The 21896-nt window shown below is 41.5% G+C and overlaps 1 protein-coding gene across 1 annotated transcript; it reads right to left on the bottom strand.

Annotated features, from left to right (window-relative positions):
* Positions 1–2777: 2777 nt before the first annotated feature.
* On the bottom strand, positions 2778–10469 carry LOC139470443 (uncharacterized). The gene is made up of 5 exons (XM_071252851.1): positions 10388–10469; positions 8905–9060; positions 6566–6677; positions 4190–5238; positions 2778–2815 (listed from the first exon to the last, which is right to left on the bottom strand). The coding sequence occupies exons 1-5, from the start codon at positions 10467–10469 to the stop codon at positions 2778–2780; spliced, it is 1437 nt and encodes a 478-aa protein (XP_071108952.1).
* Between the last annotated feature and the right edge of the window lie 11427 nt (positions 10470–21896).

Below are 21896 nucleotides of genomic sequence, written 5' to 3'. Positions count from 1 at the left end.
CGACCATCTCCACGCCACGCCTACCATGTGACCAGATCACGTGGGTTATTTGATGACGACTTGAGACAGCAGCAGTCAGATGTTAGTACACACGCAGAAATGAAGACGAAACTAAATTAAGATAAACATCCAGCTGTTAATAGCGCCTTTGTATTGGAGTACTCCCACGAACTCTTAGCAACAAATTTGTCTTTTCATTTTACTTTGTTTCCCTTGATGCTGAAGCTATCCACCCGCCAACCATTCGTCAATGTTCGCCTCTTTCCCTCAATGCAATTCCTTCGGGTAGATCCGGAATAGCACGGACCATCACGAATTATCTCTTTCGATTAGTTTTGGAATGACACGGATCGTCACGAATGATAGATGGCATATTTATGGGCTATACATATTTTTTTATTGTATCAAGTGCATCACTATTACTTTATCCAGTCTTTCAAGTTTGACATTAAAGTTATGCTATGAGGGAACTTTGTTGTGAAATCTTACTGGGAAAGCGTCCTCTTATGGCTTCTAGACCGCCTCCGTGGTCTAGTGGTAGAGCATCCGCCCGGAGAGCGGAAGGTCCGGGGCTCGATCCTTGGCCGCGTCATACCAAAAGACGTTAAAAGATGGTACTTGTTGTTACCCTGTCTGGTGCTCGGCATTAAGGGGCTAAAACACGGACTGGTCGGCTCGGAGTCAGTATACTGTGTCTGAGTGGGATGTTCATGTTAAACTGCTGCATGGTATCTCAGTGAGCTAGCACTATAAATCGGCATCAGTCCGGACTAGTACAAGCAGCCAAACAAACACACACACGTACATGCACGTCGCTATATAAGCGCAATAATCTTGGACCTGACGTTAAACCCCATTTCACCTCACCTCATGGCTTCCGTCATCTGTCTGGTAACCTTCGGCTCTTACTCACCCTTGGGAATAGCCTGACAATTCTAAGACTCCGATTTTATCATTGCAATATTTCAACATGCATCTCATTCAGAATACAATTATTCGTCCATTAAATCAAAACTAAAAAAAGTAATTATATTGAAAGTAAATGTTTAGGCATCATCGCCCCATGACCAATCAAATAGTTTGCTGCTCAAAAGTAAGCTACAATAACAATGATTATAGCAAGTCGATTTATGATTCACCGTGCCATCAGCCCGGTCAATGGATCAGGATGCACTCGGATTTCATTCTCAGCTCCCTGGGACGTTTGCAAGCTGCGTCAGGAGACCCTAGAAAATATTCAGTCATTTCACCACCTCATCCTACCGGGTACCCATTTACTGCTAGTTGAACAGATGCATATTCGAACAAGTCACATACCTAGGGAGACACTTGTGACTCATGTGACCGAAGCCTTAGAAGCTCTCAGAAGTCAAGTTTGACGAACACAGTCACCAATCCACCTCCCTTCCGCCGTTATAAATTGATACTAAATGAAGCGACCATACGATTACCGAGTCGTGTAGTGTAATTGGAATCATGGACCTTCTGATACGAGGTCGAGCGCCTTGTCTACGTGGCTAAAGCTGTTAACTCCGTCACAAGCTGACCATCCTGTCGGACTAGATGGCCACACGCTTCACTGCATGTAACCCTCAGCACTGGAGTCCCACCAAGATTCCACGCTTGTTATAAGAGGCGACTAACGGGATCGGGTGGTCAGGCTCGCTGACTTGATAAGTGCATGTCATCGTATCCCAATTGTGTAGATCGATGCTCATGATGTCAATCACTGTATTGTCTGGTCTAGATTCGATTTTTTACATACCGACGTCATATATCTGTAATGTTGCTGTCGGCGGCATTAAACAACAAACAAACTCAGCACCATTGGTGAGCTGCAGTACTGTGTCAGTAAGATGGATTCGTGTTCTGATTATATTTTGCTTTGTTTTACTTCAAATAACTATCTCTATGTATAGAAACATGAGGTGGGAAGTGCAAGGACACAAGCCTCCCGGTCAGTGTCGTCTTTCAATGAAAAGATCTTTCAAATCGGGAATCACACGTTATACAGTCGAACTCCTTTACAGTAAGAATGTGACTTAAACAAAGCCACTTACACGTCCAGAGTGGTGTTTGATGATAAAACCAGACACAAAATTATATGTTTCGTTCACAACTTTGGATTCCTGTGGTAGAAGAATTCAATGTTGGGGTTTCAATTCATCGTCGACATTGGGTTTTATTACATTAAATATCAATCTCATTAAAATCAGATCTAAGTTCTCGCTACCGCAGAACAAAGATCTGAGGACATCCCATTACGCGTTACGTCAGAACGACCTTGCGCGAACTTTGACCGACCAATGAAATGACTGACAAAAAATCGACATTAGCCAATCAGAAGGCAGCTTTCTCGAGCTTCACACTAGTTTCAAACTGGCGACTACGATTCGAAACATATTTTGACGTATTCTCGATTAAAAACTTTAAAACTGATAAAAAGAACATTCTGGAATGGCTTATAGATGGCCTAGATTGTACGGATATAATCATAAACCACGTAACTGTCGTTCGGAATACCCTCTGTTACATTTTTCGAGGTTGCATGATTAGGAAACACATTCCGACTGTCACTTTCATGATCTGGTAAGCGACGCTATTTGATTGGTTGGATGAAAGGTCGTTCTGACGTGACCCGTAATGGGATGTCCTCAGATCTTTGTTAAGCGGTAGCGAGAACTAAGATCAGATTTAAATGAAATACTTAAATGAAAGCTTAACACAGGATGAAGTTTCAAATCCATTTATTATTATTGATCCAGACTGTCATGTCTTCAAACTTCTTTGACAGCAGGCTGTACGCTTGAAGTGCCTGAAATGAACAACAGTGAGTGAGCATGGTTTTACGTCGCTTTTAGCAATATTCCAGCAAAAGGCAGGTCTTTGGTAAAACCCGCCAGCATTGGTATGTTGCTTACAAACCTAGAAACATAATGTGATCTGACCGGGTTTCGAACCTACATTTATAACGTTCCAGCACGCCCTACACACGGTATACAACCTAACGTATGGATCACATAGTGATTGAATGTTGCTTTACGCTGCAATGAAGGTCCCGGATGCAGCATGACTTCCTGTAATTAATCCATCATGGACCCCCGTGAATACCAGTGACAGAACTGGTCTTAGGCACATCATGCGTGTCTTCCCACGTGATGATCCGGGTTAGAATTGGTCGCCAGGTTCCCTTGCTTGTCGTAAGAGGCGACTTACAGGATCGGGTGGACAGTCTGCTGACTCGGTTGATGTATGTCATCGTATCACAGTTGTGTAGATCGTGTCAATCACTGGCTTGTCTGGTCCATTATCTACCGACTGCCGCCTATACATGAAATACTGCTGGCTGTTGTGTTGAATAACACACAAACGAAACACGGACCAGACAAGCAAGTGGTTGACATTAGTTTGTTGTTTTACACCGCACGCGGCAATATTCCAGCTATATGACGGCGGTCTGTGAATAATCGAGTCTGGACCAGACAATCAGTGATTGCCACCATGATCATCGCTCCAAGCAATTGGGTGAGTGAGTGAGTGAGTATGGTTTGACGCCGTTTTTAGCAATATTCCAGCATGTGTGAAGCCCATTTCTGGTGTCACCGGGGGCGGTCGGGTAGCCTAGTGGTTAAAGCGTTCGCTCGTCACGCCGAAAACCCGGGTTCGATTCCCGACAATGGGTACAATGTGTGAAGCCCATTTCTGGTGTCCCCCGCCGTGATATTGCTGGAATATTGCTAAAAACGGCGTAAAATACAACTCACTCACTGCAGCTGGGTGAAGGTTTAGGTGGATCAACATTTTGTAAACACAGAGTCTCTTCAGTTGACCTTCAGGACAATCAATGTATCTGTCCCCTCAAAGGGCATGAGCGGGGAGGTGAGTTTGGTTTAATGCCGCTTTGAACGTTATTTCAGCGTTATTTCTGTACGGAGGGACAACCAAGGATCATAATCTGGTTCGAACCCATGACCAGGAGAGCCTGACAGCCAAGGGACGCAACTCTGCACACGACGTTTAGACGCCGACTACTAGGCCACGTATGGATGCTTTAAGTAAAGCACAAAAATGTTCTTACTGGTTTATCCTTACTTAGCCTAACATATCTACATTTTGATTTAAACTTAGTATACAAATCTACATGAAATAAATGTATCGCGGCAAGGAGAGGGATAGGATGAACACTTACTTGACTCTGCGTGACGCTCTGGGCCGTGTGTAAGGACCTCCCCTTTTGGGACGCTTACCGCGTCAACCTCGTCCTGATTGCCCCAGTTGTTGAGAGAAACCCCGAAATGCGACTTTTTTCTAGAGTATGGCTTTGGCTTTGTTTTTGTTTTATTACCATGGGGTTTTAAAGGTGTCATGCACTTTGAACTTCTCTTGACCTTTGAACCATGTCCCTTCTTGGTGGCCACATGTTTAACGATGCTTGTCCTAGGTGCCGAAATATGTCCCGTCCGCCCCTCAACCATCTGCCTCCCTTTCGCCTCGCACCGAATTGAGGGGAGTTTGGAATATCCAAACATCTCGCTTTGACTTAAGACGCAATCGCCGAAAAGGACATTCTCCGGGTCATGAAGACAATTCTTTCCAGACAGAATCCAGTGATCCTTCGTCTCAGGTGTAGCTCGACCGAATGTCTCTTCATCCTTCAGCATGTGCTTGTTGATGTCCACGTTGAGCGTGTACACCTTGCCGCCACCATTCCGGACACACGACCGTCCGAGATAAGGAGCCAAGGCGTTCAGCTTGAACACGTTCAGAGGAGCGAACGGCGGACGGGGCAAGCTCCGCCCAAACCTTTTCATGTGATCCTGGAAGTCCAACCCTTTCCTCAACGCAGGATTTCTCATGTTTCTCAAATCCAGCTGATTCCGGACCGCTTCCTCAAACTGCTGCCGTAACATGTGGCTCTCCGTGCCTCGGTTGCGGTACTTCTCCTCATACTGCTTCAACCTCCTTCGTTTGATCAGCTTCACAAAGGACACCAGGTACTTGTTCCTTTCGACGAGTTCCTCCATGCTTGCTTTGAGGATGCTGTGGATGTTCTTCATCTGCTCAAACTCCGGCCTCTCCTGGGAGTATCCCAGCTCGAAGTTCCGGCACTGTTCCCGCCATAACGTGGCCTTGTCGTCTGCTACCTCGCGCAACCCTTTCACCATACGATGCCGACTCATGGCTGACGTCGCTCGCTCGTGGTTGGCGGAGTACTCGTTTGAAACCTTCTTCAGTTTTCTGGAGTAAAGGTTGAAATGAGTGGATGACATAGGGTACTGTAATTGTCAATAGTTCATAAGGTGAGGTGAGGTGAGGTGAAAAGGGGTGTAACGTTCCGTTCAGGATTATTGCATGTGTGTGTATGATTGAGTTGTGCATTCGGCACCACTCGCGTCTTTCCGTAATCTATGTGCACTACTCCGTCATTCGTCACAACTCGCCCCTTTCCGTAATCTGCAAGAGGACTCGTCCCCCTATCGATGAAGGGTTTAAGCGAAAAGACGACAAACCAATCAGAATGCGCGTATGATTTCAAGTTCCTCGTCAAAGAATCCCTCAGGAATAATTTTTGATTTTACCTATGTCTTGCATCTAAAAATATACCCAAGACACAGTTAAATGTGTTCAATCATACTGTATAATTCAGCATGTCCAGATGTGCCTTAAAATGCATCTGAAATATATATATATATAATATATGGGGAAATATATGTGAACAATTACGCAACGAGTTGACAATTGTTTTAGATATGCCCGTTTGCGCTAAGACAGAACCCGGTCGCAAAAATGGCCATGAGAGGGGCAATAGTCGCTGTTCGGCTTGTCCCGGAATAACACGAGTTGGTCACGAATGCTACTCCTTGGCCACCACTCACTTACCACTCGCTTCTTTCTGTCCACTTAGTCGCCACTCATGTCATTCCGGGACAGGGGCGGTGGGGTAGCCTGGTAGTTAAGGCTTTCGCTCGTCACGCCGAAGACCCGGGTTCGATTCCCCACATGGGTACAATGTATGAAGCCCAATTCTGATGTCCCCCGCCGTGATATTACTGGAATATTACTAACGGCGTAAAATACAACTCGCTCACTCCACGAACCTCATAAGTTGACTTTCACGACTCGCTGACTTGGTTGATGCATATGTAATTGTATCCCAATTGCGTGGATCGATGCTCACGATGTCAATAACTGGATTGTCTGGTCCAGTCCAAATTATTTACAAACCGCCGTCATATAGCTGGATTACTACTGAGAGCGGCGTTAAACAACACACGAACGAACGAACACGACATTCAATATATCTGTCCTCAAAGGGCATGAGTGAGTGAGTGGGTTGGGTTTATTGCCGCTTTGAACGTTATTTCTGCGCCATCACAATTCCTCGGCTTACACGTACAATGCTGGCAACCAAGGATCATAATCTGGGGTTCGAACCCATGACCAGGAAAGCCTGACAGAGACAAGCAGAATTGCGTATGCAGGTTTCGAAAAGGGCAAGTGGTGACGAGTGACTGAGATTGTGTACCCTCGGTTTCTGTATTCAGACAACATGTCCTGGACTTACTTCTTGATGAGGACGAGCTGCTTCTCCAGGGCGTCTATTACCCGGCATGCCTGGTTGTACACGTGATACGTCCTGTCCACCACGGATGTTCCGCCGCCGTCACCAGGGCAACCTGTAACACACATGGTTGACCCATGAACATCCGGGGTAGAATAGGTCTTCAGCAACTATGCCTGTCACTCACTGAGTCGCTCACTCACTCATGAACGACCTGATTGTAATAATTCCACCTACCCACCGGTATCAACACTGTGTAATAAGCTAACGTGAACTTGCTAGTTTGATTGTTGTTTTACTCAGTAATATTCCAGCTATTGAGATCGGTTTGTAAACCAGTGATTGATATTATGAGCAACGTTGACTAGTCACTAGCCCGATGTTCCGACCAATTACGTCTCGTCTTACCACAATCATAGGTTGCCGAAGACAACTCCCTGGAGATCTGGGATAGAATAGGTCTTCAGCAATCCATGACTTGCCGTAAGAGGCGACTTACGGGATCGGGTCGTCAGGCTCACTGACTTGGTTGATGCATGTCATCGTGTCCAAATTGCGTGGATCTATGCTCATGATGTCAATCACTGGACAGTCTGGTCCAGACTCGATTATTTACAGACCGCATTCATACAGCTGGGGAATTGCTGAGTGCGGCGTTAAACTACAAACAAACAAGACAAACAACATGTTTGAAAGTTGCTGCCGACATGACGTCATGCTCTGCTCTACTTTCACAATGAGACAACACCGGACCAAAAGCCGAATTTCACACATTTGAAATAAACGCAAAAACATACTGTAAATGCATGCAAATATTGTTCCTCCGCGTGGTTAATAGATCAACTGGGTGAATATAAAGAGCTTTATACGAATCAATCCTACAGTGATCTTCTTGTTGGGCTGTGCGCGGACCACAAGCAGCAAACTTCCCATTTGTATATGCCTCATATCTAAAGTAAGTGAGTGTTTTCCAGTTATATCACGGCGTTAAGTTTATGCATTTGTTAGAAACATACCACATTGGTGAAACCCACGAGCACAGGTATGGTGGTGACGACCCTGATTAGTAACATAAACAGGGCGAACCGGGATTCGAAACCACGATCATAGGTCTCTAGTGTGCCCAAGGGACGCAACTCTGCACTGTGGCTTCCCAATTCCCCCTTACATCTAACTACGCTAGAGTGAAAATTAAGTTAAGGTATTCTGGTGAAAGTTACGAACATACAGAAGTCGAGCATCCCAACCTTAGAAAACAGCGACAGGAAATAGACTCGTTCGCGTTTCCATCGTCAAGAATTCATGTACTTACGATGACATCTTCTGGTATAATACATTTAAAAAGGACATTTTCTAATGACGTATTGAATGAGTGAGAGTGTGAATGTTGTTTTAGCTGCAGTTGTATCATGACGACGTGTAGAGTTATCTCCCTAAGCGTGTCAGGATCCGCTGGTTGTGGATTCGAATCACAGATTAGAATAATTCATCCCGATGATGTTCTTTGATCATCAGAACACATGCTCGTTGGCTTCCCATTTGTGGGAAATATCTTCGTTCATATAAACATGATACAAACACAATATAAACATGATATAAACATTGAATGAACAGGTCATAAACATATGATATAAACATGATACAAACATGATATAATTTGTTTGTTTGTATGTTGTTTAACGCCGGAATCAGCAATATTCCAGCGGTGGTCTGTAAAAAATCGAGGCTGGACCAGACAATCCAACTATTGACAACATGAGCATCAATCAACGCAATTGGTATACAATGACATGCACCAACCAAGTCAGCAAGTCTGACCACCTGATCCCGTGAGTCCTTCTTCCGACAAGCGTAGTCGCCTTTTACGGCAAGCATGGGTTGCTGAAGACCTATTCTACCCCGTATCTTCGCGGGTCTTAATATGATATAAACATGATATAAACATTATGTGAACATGATATAACCATTATCGAACATTGACATATTACCGTCATACATGTCGAATATGTCCAACATTGATCACAGGGCCATGAATGACTCACACAACTGAACTGGGCTATTTAATAACAGCGTAACAGCGTTTTAAACAGAGTATTTGCGTAAAATACTTTCCGAGTTAGCCTATATATTTAAAACAGTTATATACATCTAAATAATTATTTCCTTTTTTTAAATCTTAAAATGTTCACTCACTTAGGAAAAACCCCAATAGAGTTATAAATAGATGAGTGAAAAAATAGTGCTTACCCAATGAAAAATGTAATAACCCAATTAAAATAGAAACCGTGGAGTAAAACTGCTCAAAAACTTACCTTGAGCACTGCCAGATGCAAATGACATACCGTACATATCCTGCATCTGTTCCTCCAACTCCGACAAGTCATTGGTCAGTGGTTTGATCACCTGATCAACACTATGTGGTGACGTCACAAACTCTTCGATGACTTGTGGGTTAGTCGACGAAAGACGATAGCCCGGGTCAAAGGTGCACATCGTGTCTGTTGAAAAATGCATTCACAAGCAATGTACAAACGGGACACTATCTACAAACACTGATTTTGGCCCCGTTGCACAAAGCCGTCTTAGCGCTACAACTGTCGTAGGCCTATGTTATAGTATGGGAGTACTTAGCGCCAAGACAGCTTTGTACAACGGGGCCCAGGACGATCGTTGCTCAACGGTTACTGTAGGTCTGTATTCATGTGTCATCAATTATTGCGGATCACGTGACCATCTTGACAAGTTTTTGAATATGTTGAGTTGAGTTGGGTTTAACGCCGCTTTTAACAGTATTCCAGTCATATCACGGCGTGTCAGCTTAATGTGGGAGGAAAGCCCGAAGTGATGTAGGTCTCAGATGTTTACCACTTCGGTGAAACCCACGAGCACGGGTATGGTGCTGACAAAGCTAGAAACATAATCGGGGCGAACCGGGATTCGAACCCACAATCACAGGTTTCTGGCGTGCCCAAGGGACGCAACTCTGCACAGCGAATCGCGGCGCCTTAGACGACTAGACCACCCGTGCACTCTGTTGGTGCATAAACTTCAAACTGATGATTTTAAACGTGTGCGAAGTCTGCACTTTTGGAAGCGCTCGTACAATCATTACGTTTTACTGCGTACCAATAGCCATGTTGCGTTCAACATCAGGCACAACTTTTGGATATTGTGATGCATATGGGAAATTACTTAACGCCCTATGCGCCAGGGACCTGATGTCCCTATTTAGCACCATGGGTGTTCAATTATCTTATAGTATTTCTTTCTCGCAGATTATGACAGCAACGAATCGCGCTTTTCCATTTTGTTTCTGAAAGTGAGGTTCGAGTACATGACGCATGCGCGTTCCCTGGCGCCTCACTTTAATGTTACCATAGACCAAGGTTTATAGAAATTAGATATACAATTATATATCAAGCAACATTTAGATAAGGGTCACGACTGCAGGCAGATTGTCAATGTGAACACGTGGACTAGTGAAACTAGGGTATCTACAGTAAACTACGGTTATAACGAACACGCTTATAACGAACTGACGGATATAACGAACTAACTTTTTGGTCCCGACTACTTGCTGTAGGCATGCTGTATATGTACTTATAACGAACTACGGTTATAACGAACTAAAATCAGTAGTCCCTTTGAGTTCGTTATAACCGTAGTTTACTGTACATCCAAAATGGATTACATCCGGCTGAGATGACCTGCGAGATTCAGGTGTGCCGAGTGCGTTGTGAGTGTGGTTGTTGACGCAGAAGGTATAATGTGGTTGTTTTATATATTTGCAGCTATTGTTTTGAGATGGTCCCTCAGGGGCAGCACCTGCTGGGGGTGACAAGACTTCCGGCAGTTCCAGGACGGGGGTGAGGGGGCGACGCAGCTCGGGGATCGAGTGGTTCCACATCTGAAATGTAAAACGTGACTAAGTGAGTAGATTTAGTTTTACGCCGCGGTCAGTAATATTCCAGGTATATCAACTCGCCAAAGTCGGTAATATTCCAGCTACCCCGGGGGTATATCAACTCGCCACAGTCAGTAATATTCCAACTATATCAACTCGCCACAGTCGGTTATATTCCAGCTATATCAACTCGCCACAGTCAGTAATATTCCAACTATATCAACTCGCCACAGTCAGTAATATTCCAACTATATCAACTCGCCACATTCGGTTATATTCCAACTATATCAACTCGCCACAGTCAGTAATATTCCAACTATATCAACTCGCCACAGTCAGTAATATTCCAACTATATCAACTCGCCACAGTCAGTAATATTCCACCTATATCAACTCGCCACAGCCACAATAAATTTATATGATTTATATTATGATGTTTTGTGCCCGGTATGAAACACTGAAGTACATATCAACTAAATTTCTATCATACCCTACACGTAACAAATACATTATGCTTTTGGTATCAACGGATACGAATCGGCACCTGGCTATGTATATTTATATGCAAATTGCTTCAAAAAGATTCACGTTGACTGATAATATATATTTATATATATATATATATCATATACTGACTGACCGTCTGTATGAACACGGCTCGGAAGCCTATATGCATCATGAATAAAGATCTGTGTACAATAAATTCAATAACTTCGTCGGAATCGCCTAATAATATTTTAACCATTAAATGACAGCTATATGTTAGAACCCACGACTAACTTCTAAGTTTAGTTCTATAGGAGCGGTGGGGTTGCCTTGTGGTTGAACCGTTTGCTCGTCACGCTGAAGACCCGGGTTCGATCCTCACATGGCTACAATGTGTGAAGCCCATTTCTGGTGTCTCCGGCTGGGATATTGCTGGAATATTGCTAAGAACGGCGTAAACACATACTCACTCCCTCACTCATTCACTCAGACACACTCTGTTCCATTAATGTACCACAACAACAAAAATCAAATAAACCAAAAACTATTCACCTCGTGGTACACTCATATAGTCTTTGAAAGCCATCAATGCTGTACTTAAAAACAATTTAGATAATACTTTACCTTGTAGAAAGAGATCGGAAGAACAAATAATCACTTTCTGTGGCATCAGCGCTGTTTCCAGTTTCTGATTTTTTAGCCGAACGAATCTAATAATACCGGATATTTAAGAATATGTTCAACGCAATTGGCGTTGATGACATGCATAAACCAACTTAGCAAGCCTGACCACCCGATCCAGTCAGTCGCCTCTATATATGACAAGCATAGTCGCCTCTTACGGCAAGCATGGGTTGCTGAAGACCTATTCTACTCCGGATCTTCACGGGTCTCGCGAGGTATCTGCTAACATGTCGAGAGCAGTAGATATTAACGATTTGCATCATTTGGGCTTTAGTGAGTGAGTGATTTGTTTAACCCCACTTTGAACAATATTCCATCACGGCGTGTCAGCTTAATGTGGGGGGAAATCCCCAAATGATGCAGGTCTCAGACGTTTACCACAAACCAACAAACACGGGTATGGTGCTGACACACCTAGAAAAATAATCGAAATTCGAACCCACAGTCTGTACAGCGAATTAGGGTGCCTTAGACGACTGAGCCACCCGTGCCCACACTTAGGCTTTAGGCTCTGCCATTATTAGTGGAGTGGAGTTTGTTTGTTTTTTGTTTAACGCCGCACTCAGCAATATTCCAGCTATATGACGGCGTTCCGTAAATAATCGAGTCTGGACCAGACAATCCAGTGACTGACATCATGAGCATCGATCCACGTAATTGGGATACGATGACATGCACCAACCACGTCAGCGAGCCTGACTACCCGATCCCGTTAGTCGCCTCTTACGACAAGCATTGTCGCCCTTTACGGCAAGCATGGGTTGCTGAAGACCTGTTCTACTCCGGATCTTCACGGGTCAGGAGTTAAGTAAACATTCGTTCGCTGAAAATTCGCGGGTTTTCGGGTAGGAATATAGGTCCCCAGTGTGGGTAGGTTACAGTTAAGTTTCTAAGTGGTAAACTCTAAGTTTCTAAGTGGTAAACTCTAAGTTTCTAAGTGGTAAACTCTAAGTTTCTAAGTGGTAAACTCTAAGTAGTGTGACTTACAGGATATTCAACCAGTGTGAATAGCGTGCACACACCGGCGTATTGTTCACAACTGAAATTGATAATGTCAAAATTACCTATCAATTACCATATCTTGTGAACAATTTCAAGTCGGGCAAAATCCAAAGAACTATTTCAACCGATTCGGTGTCGTAGTGTTTTAAAGTTTGGTATTTGTTTTGACATTGTTTGACGCTGTCATTGTGCGTTGGTACCCCTAAGGTCCGAGTTAGAATAGGTTTCTCGGCAACCCATGTTTGACGCAAGGGGCAGCTAAATGCGGAACCTGTGGCCAGCCTCGTTGACTTGGTTGATGCATGTCATCGTATCCCACTTGCGTGGAGCGATGCTGATGATGTCAATCACTGGACTGTCTGGTCCAGATTTGATTATTTGCAGACCGATATCATACAGCTGGAATATTGCCGAGTGCGGCGTCACAGAACAAACACATAGAAACAATACACGTGACAGGTTGGCCCAGTCGTCTGAGACGCCGCAGTTCGCTGTGCAGAGTTGCGTTCCCTGGGCACGCCAGAAACCTATGATTGTGGGTTCAAATCCCGGTTCGCCCCTATTATGTTTTTAGGTTTGTCCGCACCATACCGTGCTCGAGGATTCCACCGAAGTGGTAAACGTCTGAGACCTGCGTCAGGCTTTCCTCTCACATTCAGCTTACACGCCGTGATATAACTGGAATACTGTTAAAAGCGGTGTTAAACATAACTCACTCACTCTGGTGGACTAAACATGTTAGTTTCTATGGCTGCTGGAGGCGAACCGATCATGCATGAAGGTACAGACATTACGAAATCCTCGTCATGCACTAAAACATTTACAAACGTATCCAAAAATGTGTATGTTGTTTTACACCGCGAGGAGCAATATTCCCGCTTAATCACAACTGACTTTGACAAACGAGACCTGAGGACGGATTTGTGTTTACTCATGTTTTAAACAATTTAAACTTGTGCTGATTTCATAAACTAAATTATTTTCTCTTGGCGGGGTACAATCTCATGATCTGATTGAACTAAAAAACTATATTACTGATACTAAACTGCTTGGCGAAGTATACACCCAGGTCTTTTGTCTGGCAGATATTAAGGCATTGCTTTCTTCTGAGCCTTGGTGGAGTTTTTCCTGGGCACTTCTCGCTCGCCATTATTTGACCAAAAACATATGTGCCACAGTGGCAACATCGGCCAGGGAAGTTAAAATAACTGAAGAGCTGAGAGCCATAAGGGCAAATGTCATGTGGAGTCTGTTTTGAGAAAAGTGATGAAAACACATTATATTATGCATGTTAATGAACTTTTTTTTCAACGATAAATTCCTAGACATGAATGCATTCTGACAGCAGAGATATAAATGTTGTTATAAAAAAACATTCAAAAAAGGAAATACACTTATGTTTTTAATTTGTGTGAGGGTGGAAATGGGCCAGTGTCTGTATTTTGGCCCTTTTGGACCCTCAGTCATTTGCATGAGATTTACCATGTGAGATTGATAAACTACTACTAAAAGTACAAACACATGCTATTGAAGTACTTTTAAAAGATTTAAACTAATGCCAACTTTGTTGAAATAGTTGAAATATGAGAATAAAGTTTCAAATTTTCAAAATCTCTCTCAGACAACCAGTCTCAACCACACACAGAAATGAGAGCTAAAAGGGACAAAATCTGACAAAGTGACTTTGTCCCTTTTGAAAGTTGACTTTTGCCCTTTTATAGAATTTTAAATAGCTATATTTCAAAAACGCATCAATGAAAACATACAATATTTTTTTCTACAGGTAGACAAGAACTCATAGATGTTATTTATGCAATAATGTGCAAAAAGGGCCAAAGTGCATTTTAGTCCCTTTTAGCTCTAAGCTCTTCAACTATAGTCAATGATCACAAAAGTATGACATCCTTATACCGAAATATTAGTGATTTATTGTTAGTGTTTGAAAAATAAGACTATTTTACATGCATTATCTGGGAACACATGCCTTATATGGTATTTGAAGGGCGTTCTTAATTCCGCTTAGTCGTATTTCATAATAAAATAACTCTGTTTATGTAAGAGATGGTTATAATCCATACTGTCATTTTTTATCTCTCACCTTGTCGGCTATCACTTCTTTCTTACGTAAACTTTCATCTTGTCACTCGAGCCGTGTCTCGTCCGACATTTTGATTGACAGTCGCAAGCTACTATGACGTCACACCATTGTCTCGCGAAAACGGAAATAATTTCCTTCTGGTACACAAATAAATCGATCTACCTGAGGAAGTTTGAAATTAACTGTTATGAACTTTCTGGGAGTGAACGAAGAAAATATATTTCTTTGAAATGGCCTTTGCAATTAACATTTGGCGTTTCTATCATAAAAGAATGACGTCATAGATTAAACATAAAACCATGACGTCATAATAGGGCAGACGACACTCACAGGCAGAATATGAAAGTCTGTTGACTATGCTGCCCAGATTGAGGTAAGGTGTAAACATGATGCATAACACGTGATGTGCTTTGTATTGGGGAGCGTAAGGTGGGGTGGTGGGCAGAGTAACGCTCCTCGGCGAGCCAGAGACCTATGATCCGTGGGTTCGAATCCCAGTTCGCCATGATTATGTTTCTTGGTTGGTCAACATCATAACCGTGTTTGTGGGATTCAGCAGAGTGGGAAACGTCAGCTGCTGGGGCCTGCATTACTGCCATCCCACGTTTAGGTGACGTTGTCGCGTTTTTACTGGAATTTTGTTCAAAGTGGCGTTACAACATTTTGTGCTTTTTCAAACACCGGGGGGCGGGTGGAGAGAAGATATCGGATATTCACTCAGAGTATTTGATTGCAAATGTAGGCTAGCATATATGTGATCACGGGTATCTATTTTAACGAAATCACCAGTCATCATTCTGAAACGTCGCCGATAACCCTAGAATCATTTAGATTGTTTCAGAAAATACGCAAAGACTAACGCCAAAGTGAACTCTCCGCCATATTGGATCATAAACCGCGCCGGTATGCAGACCCCGAGACGTCTAATACGTCACGTATCAACTTACGTTTCCCGCTCAGCTGCGATACATGTATCCCTGGATGCCTTCCTTCTTATCACCAATCACAATTTGCCTAGATGAAATCAGATTATTTTTTGTAGAGTGAAAACGAACGCTGTGCTCGAAAACCTCCATGTTGGAAATGTAAACAAAGAAAAATTCAGATTTCAAACAGTCAGCACTTTCTCCTATTTTGAGAAAGCCATCCGTCTCTTCGTTGCATACATTGGCTCAATGTTTTGGGTAGAGTATCGTAGCAAGAACTAGGGAATTAAATATACATACATTACAATAATTTGGTAAATTCAACAGAAAGTGACAATGTTCATGTCCTGCTTGACGCCATGACGCCAAATCACTTACGACAGCGATCTGCATTTCGGACTAGACCTAATTCTCATGGTTTAAACAGAAAACATAATAAAAACAACCAACAATACCAGATTGTCAGATTGTTTCTGATTACTTTCATGACAGATTTATGAACATATACGATCCCTGAATTAAAGAAAATCCTCCTCTGAAAATTCCACGTACCGCTGTCAGTAAACCCGCCATTTTCTAAATGTCCGTCAGCGGTAGTGATGTCATACCTCAACATTGTTGTACATATATACAGTATATATTTCGAAATTTCTTTAAGGTGAAGGTCGGATGAAAAAACGTAGGTATCCTGATGCTTACTGATTCAATCAGGATGAAGACTGCGTATATTTTACATATGGTTTCGCGCAATGAATTACGCTTTGGATATTTATCAATGTTCAACATCATTTCATACATAGATTTTGGCCATTCCAAAAGTATGAACCTTTCATAATCTCCTGTTTGTGTGAACATTATTTACAAAAGAAACTGTAATGGTCGTAATGGTCGCTTATAATATTTCCTACCTTTAGACAATTTTTAGAAGATGAAATGAGAATGTAAATGCAACATGTACGTATTTCACATATATATCAAAAAAAGAATTGTACTGGTTCTTAGCACTAAAAGAACACTTTTACATGGTTTTATATGGGTTTTTTAATAATCTGTTCTGAAACATTTAAAAATTCAAAAACATTCGCATAATAAACAACTGTTGGTGGTTATCTTAGACATGTTATCTTTGGAAATCAATAAGCAATAAATTCGGCATAGGTTTACAACATTTCAAACATGGTAGGGGTCATGTGGTTGCAAATTTATTTCTTACGCCAGTCTTCATTGAATCCATAAATTTAGTTTAACACGGAATTACCCAGCCACAGATTACTTTTTACAAACTGTTGCAGGGATGAGTGATGGTTAAATAGATATGATCAAATTTAACAACAGTTCTTTCAAGTTTCAGTTGTATGAAAAACAACTTCGGTATATACGTTCTTTTGCCCCCCAGTATAATTGAACACATCAAACTGTCAAATTACACTTACACAACCAGGTGAATATATGGATCTAAGGTCTTAGGTGGGGCCAGCTCTGGCTCTACTACGTCATTTTGTATAGTATTATGATTTATGATATTTCATATCGATATTTGTATTAGAACAGTTTGTGAACAATGCAAAACGATATTGTCGTGATATATAGCAATCTAATCAGGAGAGCTGACAATGGCCTATTTTGAGACCATGGCGGAGTTATGCCCCCTTTTCGTTGTGCGTGTGCCGGGGCACAATAATGATAGACCAACCACAAACAGAAATATGTTTAGTTTTTTCATTTTTGACCAACTCTCCTTAACAACATACAAAAAGTCTAGAAAACTCTAAATGGGGCAGCATTCATTCTTCTTTACTCTGGCGATTAACTAGCATTTTCACAGAAAAATACAAATATTCATATTTTTTTTCAATATTTAGAATGTAAACTATCTTACATGTTAAAAAAAGCTACTAATACAGACTTCAGAATGTTATACCTATCCGTATTCTATCTTGTTTTGGTTGATGGAAATCAGAAATCTATCGTGTTCCAAACAGCAATAAGCGGTCATAGGCTGACATCCCATCAAGTTTTCGATACGGATTGCACGCACAGAACAGGTATGCTCATGTATAAAGCACAGTTCTCTATCTTCAAATGCTTCAGGCTGTTGGCAGTTCAAACAAGATATGCCACGACATTCGCCACACAATAAAGATGGTGAGTAGTTCTTTAGGAGCTGCTGGCAAATCTGTTAGCTGGGGAATCATTCGTTCATCAATAACTCTCCAACCCCATTCTACTTCTGCAACTTCATCCACAGCTTTCCATTGCTGTACCTAATGATAGACCCGCATGCTGTGAAATTTTGCAGCAGCTGATGTTGGGGGTAAACTTTGAGTGACGTAAGTCACACTTGCTGTTACCTTCTCACGAAACCGACGATATCTTTGATCATTTAGATCTTCGCCTGGTAAACTGTTGTAAAGGCACAAGAGAGCCTTTTCTCCAGATATTATTATCTGTTCTCTGGTTATGTCCGGCGCTGGCTTGTCATACACTGTAGCATCTTCTCTGACGTGTGGACATGTCTGGACTTTTTTCAAAGATACTGCTTTCCCCATGCTGTGAATTCCAGCTGTTGTGTCACATCCCAGCATGGCATGAATGAATAACAAATGCTGGGTTACAAGTCTCCCTGTTGTATGAATGTCACATATCTTCAATAGGTTTCTTGAATTTGACTTTTGCGAAGAATTAAAGAAAACTTGATGTGAGTCTTCTCTTGCATAGTAACAAAAAGAACAGTAAGATCAGTATCTTCTCCAATCACTACAATTGGTGATGTCTGTGTTGATTCCACGGCGGTGTTGGCAACGACAACACCGGCATCTTCTTCTGCATGGACAGTGTGCATCCCTTCTCTTTCATTTTGTCACTCAGGGGATTGAAAAATCTTTGTTTTATTCTTGGTGTTCGCAAGGAATTGTTCCTTCTTGGACTAAAGGATCATGTCACTGTCAAACTTTATACAGTTGCTCCAACGACACCCCTGGTTCTCCTATGTTGTAAGGGGATGCCTTCTGTACACGAAACAGGAGAAATCATTTCTGTTGCATTTTGCGCTTGGGTTTGGTAAGATGTGACTATATTGACCGGACTTAATAGTAAATATTCGATTTCCTCTCGAGTATGTAATTACAGGATCAAAAATTCATTTGTGTACCGTGGACTGTGCGAGGAATTTATTTCTTTTTTTTGACAGCTTTGTGTAAACTGTAAGCGAACATCTGAAGCACATAACGACATAACAAATGAATTTGTGAGCTTGTAATTACATACTCGATACGAAATCGAGTTTTTGCTATTAAGTCCCGTCAATATAGTGTCGAAATATGCTCTTTTGTAGGCATAATAAAATTTCGGAAAACGCTTTGCAGTATCTGTTATTCAAACCAAATCTATATTTGTAATTAAGGTTTACACCCTCAGGTAGGAAATGTAATATTCTACATCCAGGGTTCACTGTTGGAATTTTGGGCCCGTTATGTGAAGATTCCAAATATTCCAGAGGTACACCCACACTTGCCCATACAGCACAATGTTAAAATGTCCCAATGCCTTGAAAATGTGGGCCTTTTTTCAAATATAGAGGGTAAGAGCAAAAGCGTAATTTTATAGTTAGTCGCATTATAGTGCTGCACGACCGCAATTCTAACACAACGTTCACTTTTCAGATTTTATGAAAATGTGCGTCAAAAACATAACTCGGCATCCATTGAGGGTAGACGAGCTTGATATATGCTCATAATATCAACCACTGGTTTACCCACCCTAGGCTTGACTATGTTAGGTTGGATGTAAGTGCAGATATTGCTGATCGTGGCTTTCAACTACAATTGCTCAGTGTAACAGTGGTTGTTGCCATAATCATAAACACATGAAGTTTGACATAGGCGTGGGTATATCATCAAGCAGCGACTATTTGGTGTTTATAGCTATCAAACATGCCTTGCAGAATGTCCATGCTGTTCCCATTATTAAGTAATATAAACTGGTCGTAAATCTAATATATCTCGTGAGTAAAATTAATTGATGGGATTGTCATTCTGGAGCTATAGAAACAGTTTTACTTTTAGTTTTCATTTGAGTATTATCATTTGAGACAGGTGTATCTCAAACCAAAGAGATTAAATAAACTGTGTCATTAAAGAAGGATTGTCTGTGGAATGTTGCCAGCTTTCTTTTCTGTGCCTTTGGGTGAGAGAAGAGTGTTTAACGTGGCAGTCAACACCATTCCACTTATACTGCCGGGCAATAGAGAGTATTCACTTGAAAATCGGATATGACCCCACAAATACAAACGTTATCAAACGTCATGAGGGCGATATAACAGTCGCCGAAACCTTGCAATCAGAAGGTCCAAAACACAAGTATCAAATACATCAATATCAGCTTTTTTTAAACTTATATGTTTTAATTTTCTATTGTTCATATAACGCACTAATATCATGTGACAGAATAATTTTCTTGTGAAATATCGGATTAATGACCGGAAAATTGTAGAATAAAAGATCATTTATAACTATTCTAATTTGGAGATAAACATACTGTGTTTTCAATGTAGAGCTAGGTTACATGTAGATTTAACCCCGCTAAATTGAATTTGGAACCGAACGCGCAGCGTGAGGTTTCAAATGTTAAATTTAGCGCGGTTAAATCTACAGGTATCCTAGCTCTACATTGGAAACACAGTATGTTTATCTCCATTCTACCATGACTAAATAAAATGCGAACTCTTTGGTGTTAGCAAATATGCAGAGTGAAGCGGCAAGGGTTGAGTTCAGTGTTTTGAGTGGGTTATCGATCTGAATTACAGAATCACCGAACAAAATATGGTGCTGTATATACTCAAGCAGTTTGTTTACACCGTAATTCTTCACTCGAACATATGACAGGCATTGAAAGCATTTAAGTACGGCAACTTGGTAAGCTAACATGAGGTGGGCATCCCTAAAGAAAACAAAGTAAGCTTTGCAAGGCTTTCGCTCTACAGCGCGCGTCGCCATTATGACGTCATATCGCTCATTGTGACGCAGAAAATATGACGTCACAGTCGTATATAGAAAAGCGCCAAAATTCCAAGCTCTCTGTTCATGCTGTTGTCTCCAAAACGTAAACCCATTCCCTTTGTTGATTTCTGTCGTGTTTTTCTGCATGAAATGTATTGCCACACATACTTTGAATATTGTAGTAACCGCATCTGTGCATTTTGTAACTTGTAATTGTAGATATAATTTTTCAAATATGCCTACCGACAATTACTGAAAATAGTACTATTCTATGAATATTAGCTGCCGCGGTGATGCGGCCGTCAAACCAGCTGTTTTAATCAGAGGGGGTTTATTGTGATTTAATAGCCTCTGATTGACCAATATGAATCGAGTAAATTCCAAATTCTTGGTAGAATAAATATTAAATGCCCTGACTGATATCAATGATGCATATATGCATATATGACTCACCACTTTACAATTTGTCCTTCTCTGTATTACGGAAAACGTTATCGTTTAACAACCCTCGAAACCAAATATGTGCTATCTCTGCACGTGTCTGAATTGACTTGATAAATAACTACATTAGACATTCGTGTTCCCGTAGATTTGAAGCGTTTCCCAAATATATCAATTAAACGAGTTAATTGTGCTTAAATGCGATTTAATTATTGTAATAATATGAAGCCTGCTGGAGCCATCACGTTTTCACATCTCGTCTAGATACAGTTATCAGTAGCAATCTGACGTTTGTGTTGTGGTATTTCAATAATCTCGAAACTTATTTCTGCAATAAAGTGAATATATATATATTTGGATATTGCATAATAAATTATCTTCAAATTCTGAATCAATCCAATCCGTGGAGATTCCGGCTCAGAAGAGGTACCCAGCACGCCATTTGTGTCGTAAGAACCAGTTTATGATATATAAGAGGATTTGTTATTTAGAATGTATTGCTGTTAGTTTGTTTGTTTGTTTGTTTGTTTGTTTGTCCTCATGGGTCTGGCGGACTGGGTGCCATCGTACTCTTACAGCATAGATCTTTGCCTGTAGTGGCAATAACTGGCATGACCCGGACTCGACTATTTACTGCAATATAAACTCTAATAATATATATATGTCTTACACTGACTTACAGCTCACTCACTCACTCACTCACACACTCAGGTCATGCAAGCTTGTATATCTCTTCTTTGAATGGCGATAACTTAGGGGTCAGGACGCCAATGTTTATCATTTCTTTTTTATCTAG

Source organism: Haliotis cracherodii, unplaced genomic scaffold, assembly GCF_022045235.1.
Source record: "Haliotis cracherodii isolate W230 unplaced genomic scaffold, xgHalCrac1.p SCAF_20, whole genome shotgun sequence".
Classification (NCBI taxonomy): Eukaryota; Metazoa; Mollusca; class Gastropoda; order Lepetellida; family Haliotidae; genus Haliotis; species Haliotis cracherodii.
Note: the sequence above shows the minus strand (reverse complement) of the source record. Positions and strands in the feature narration are given on the sequence as shown.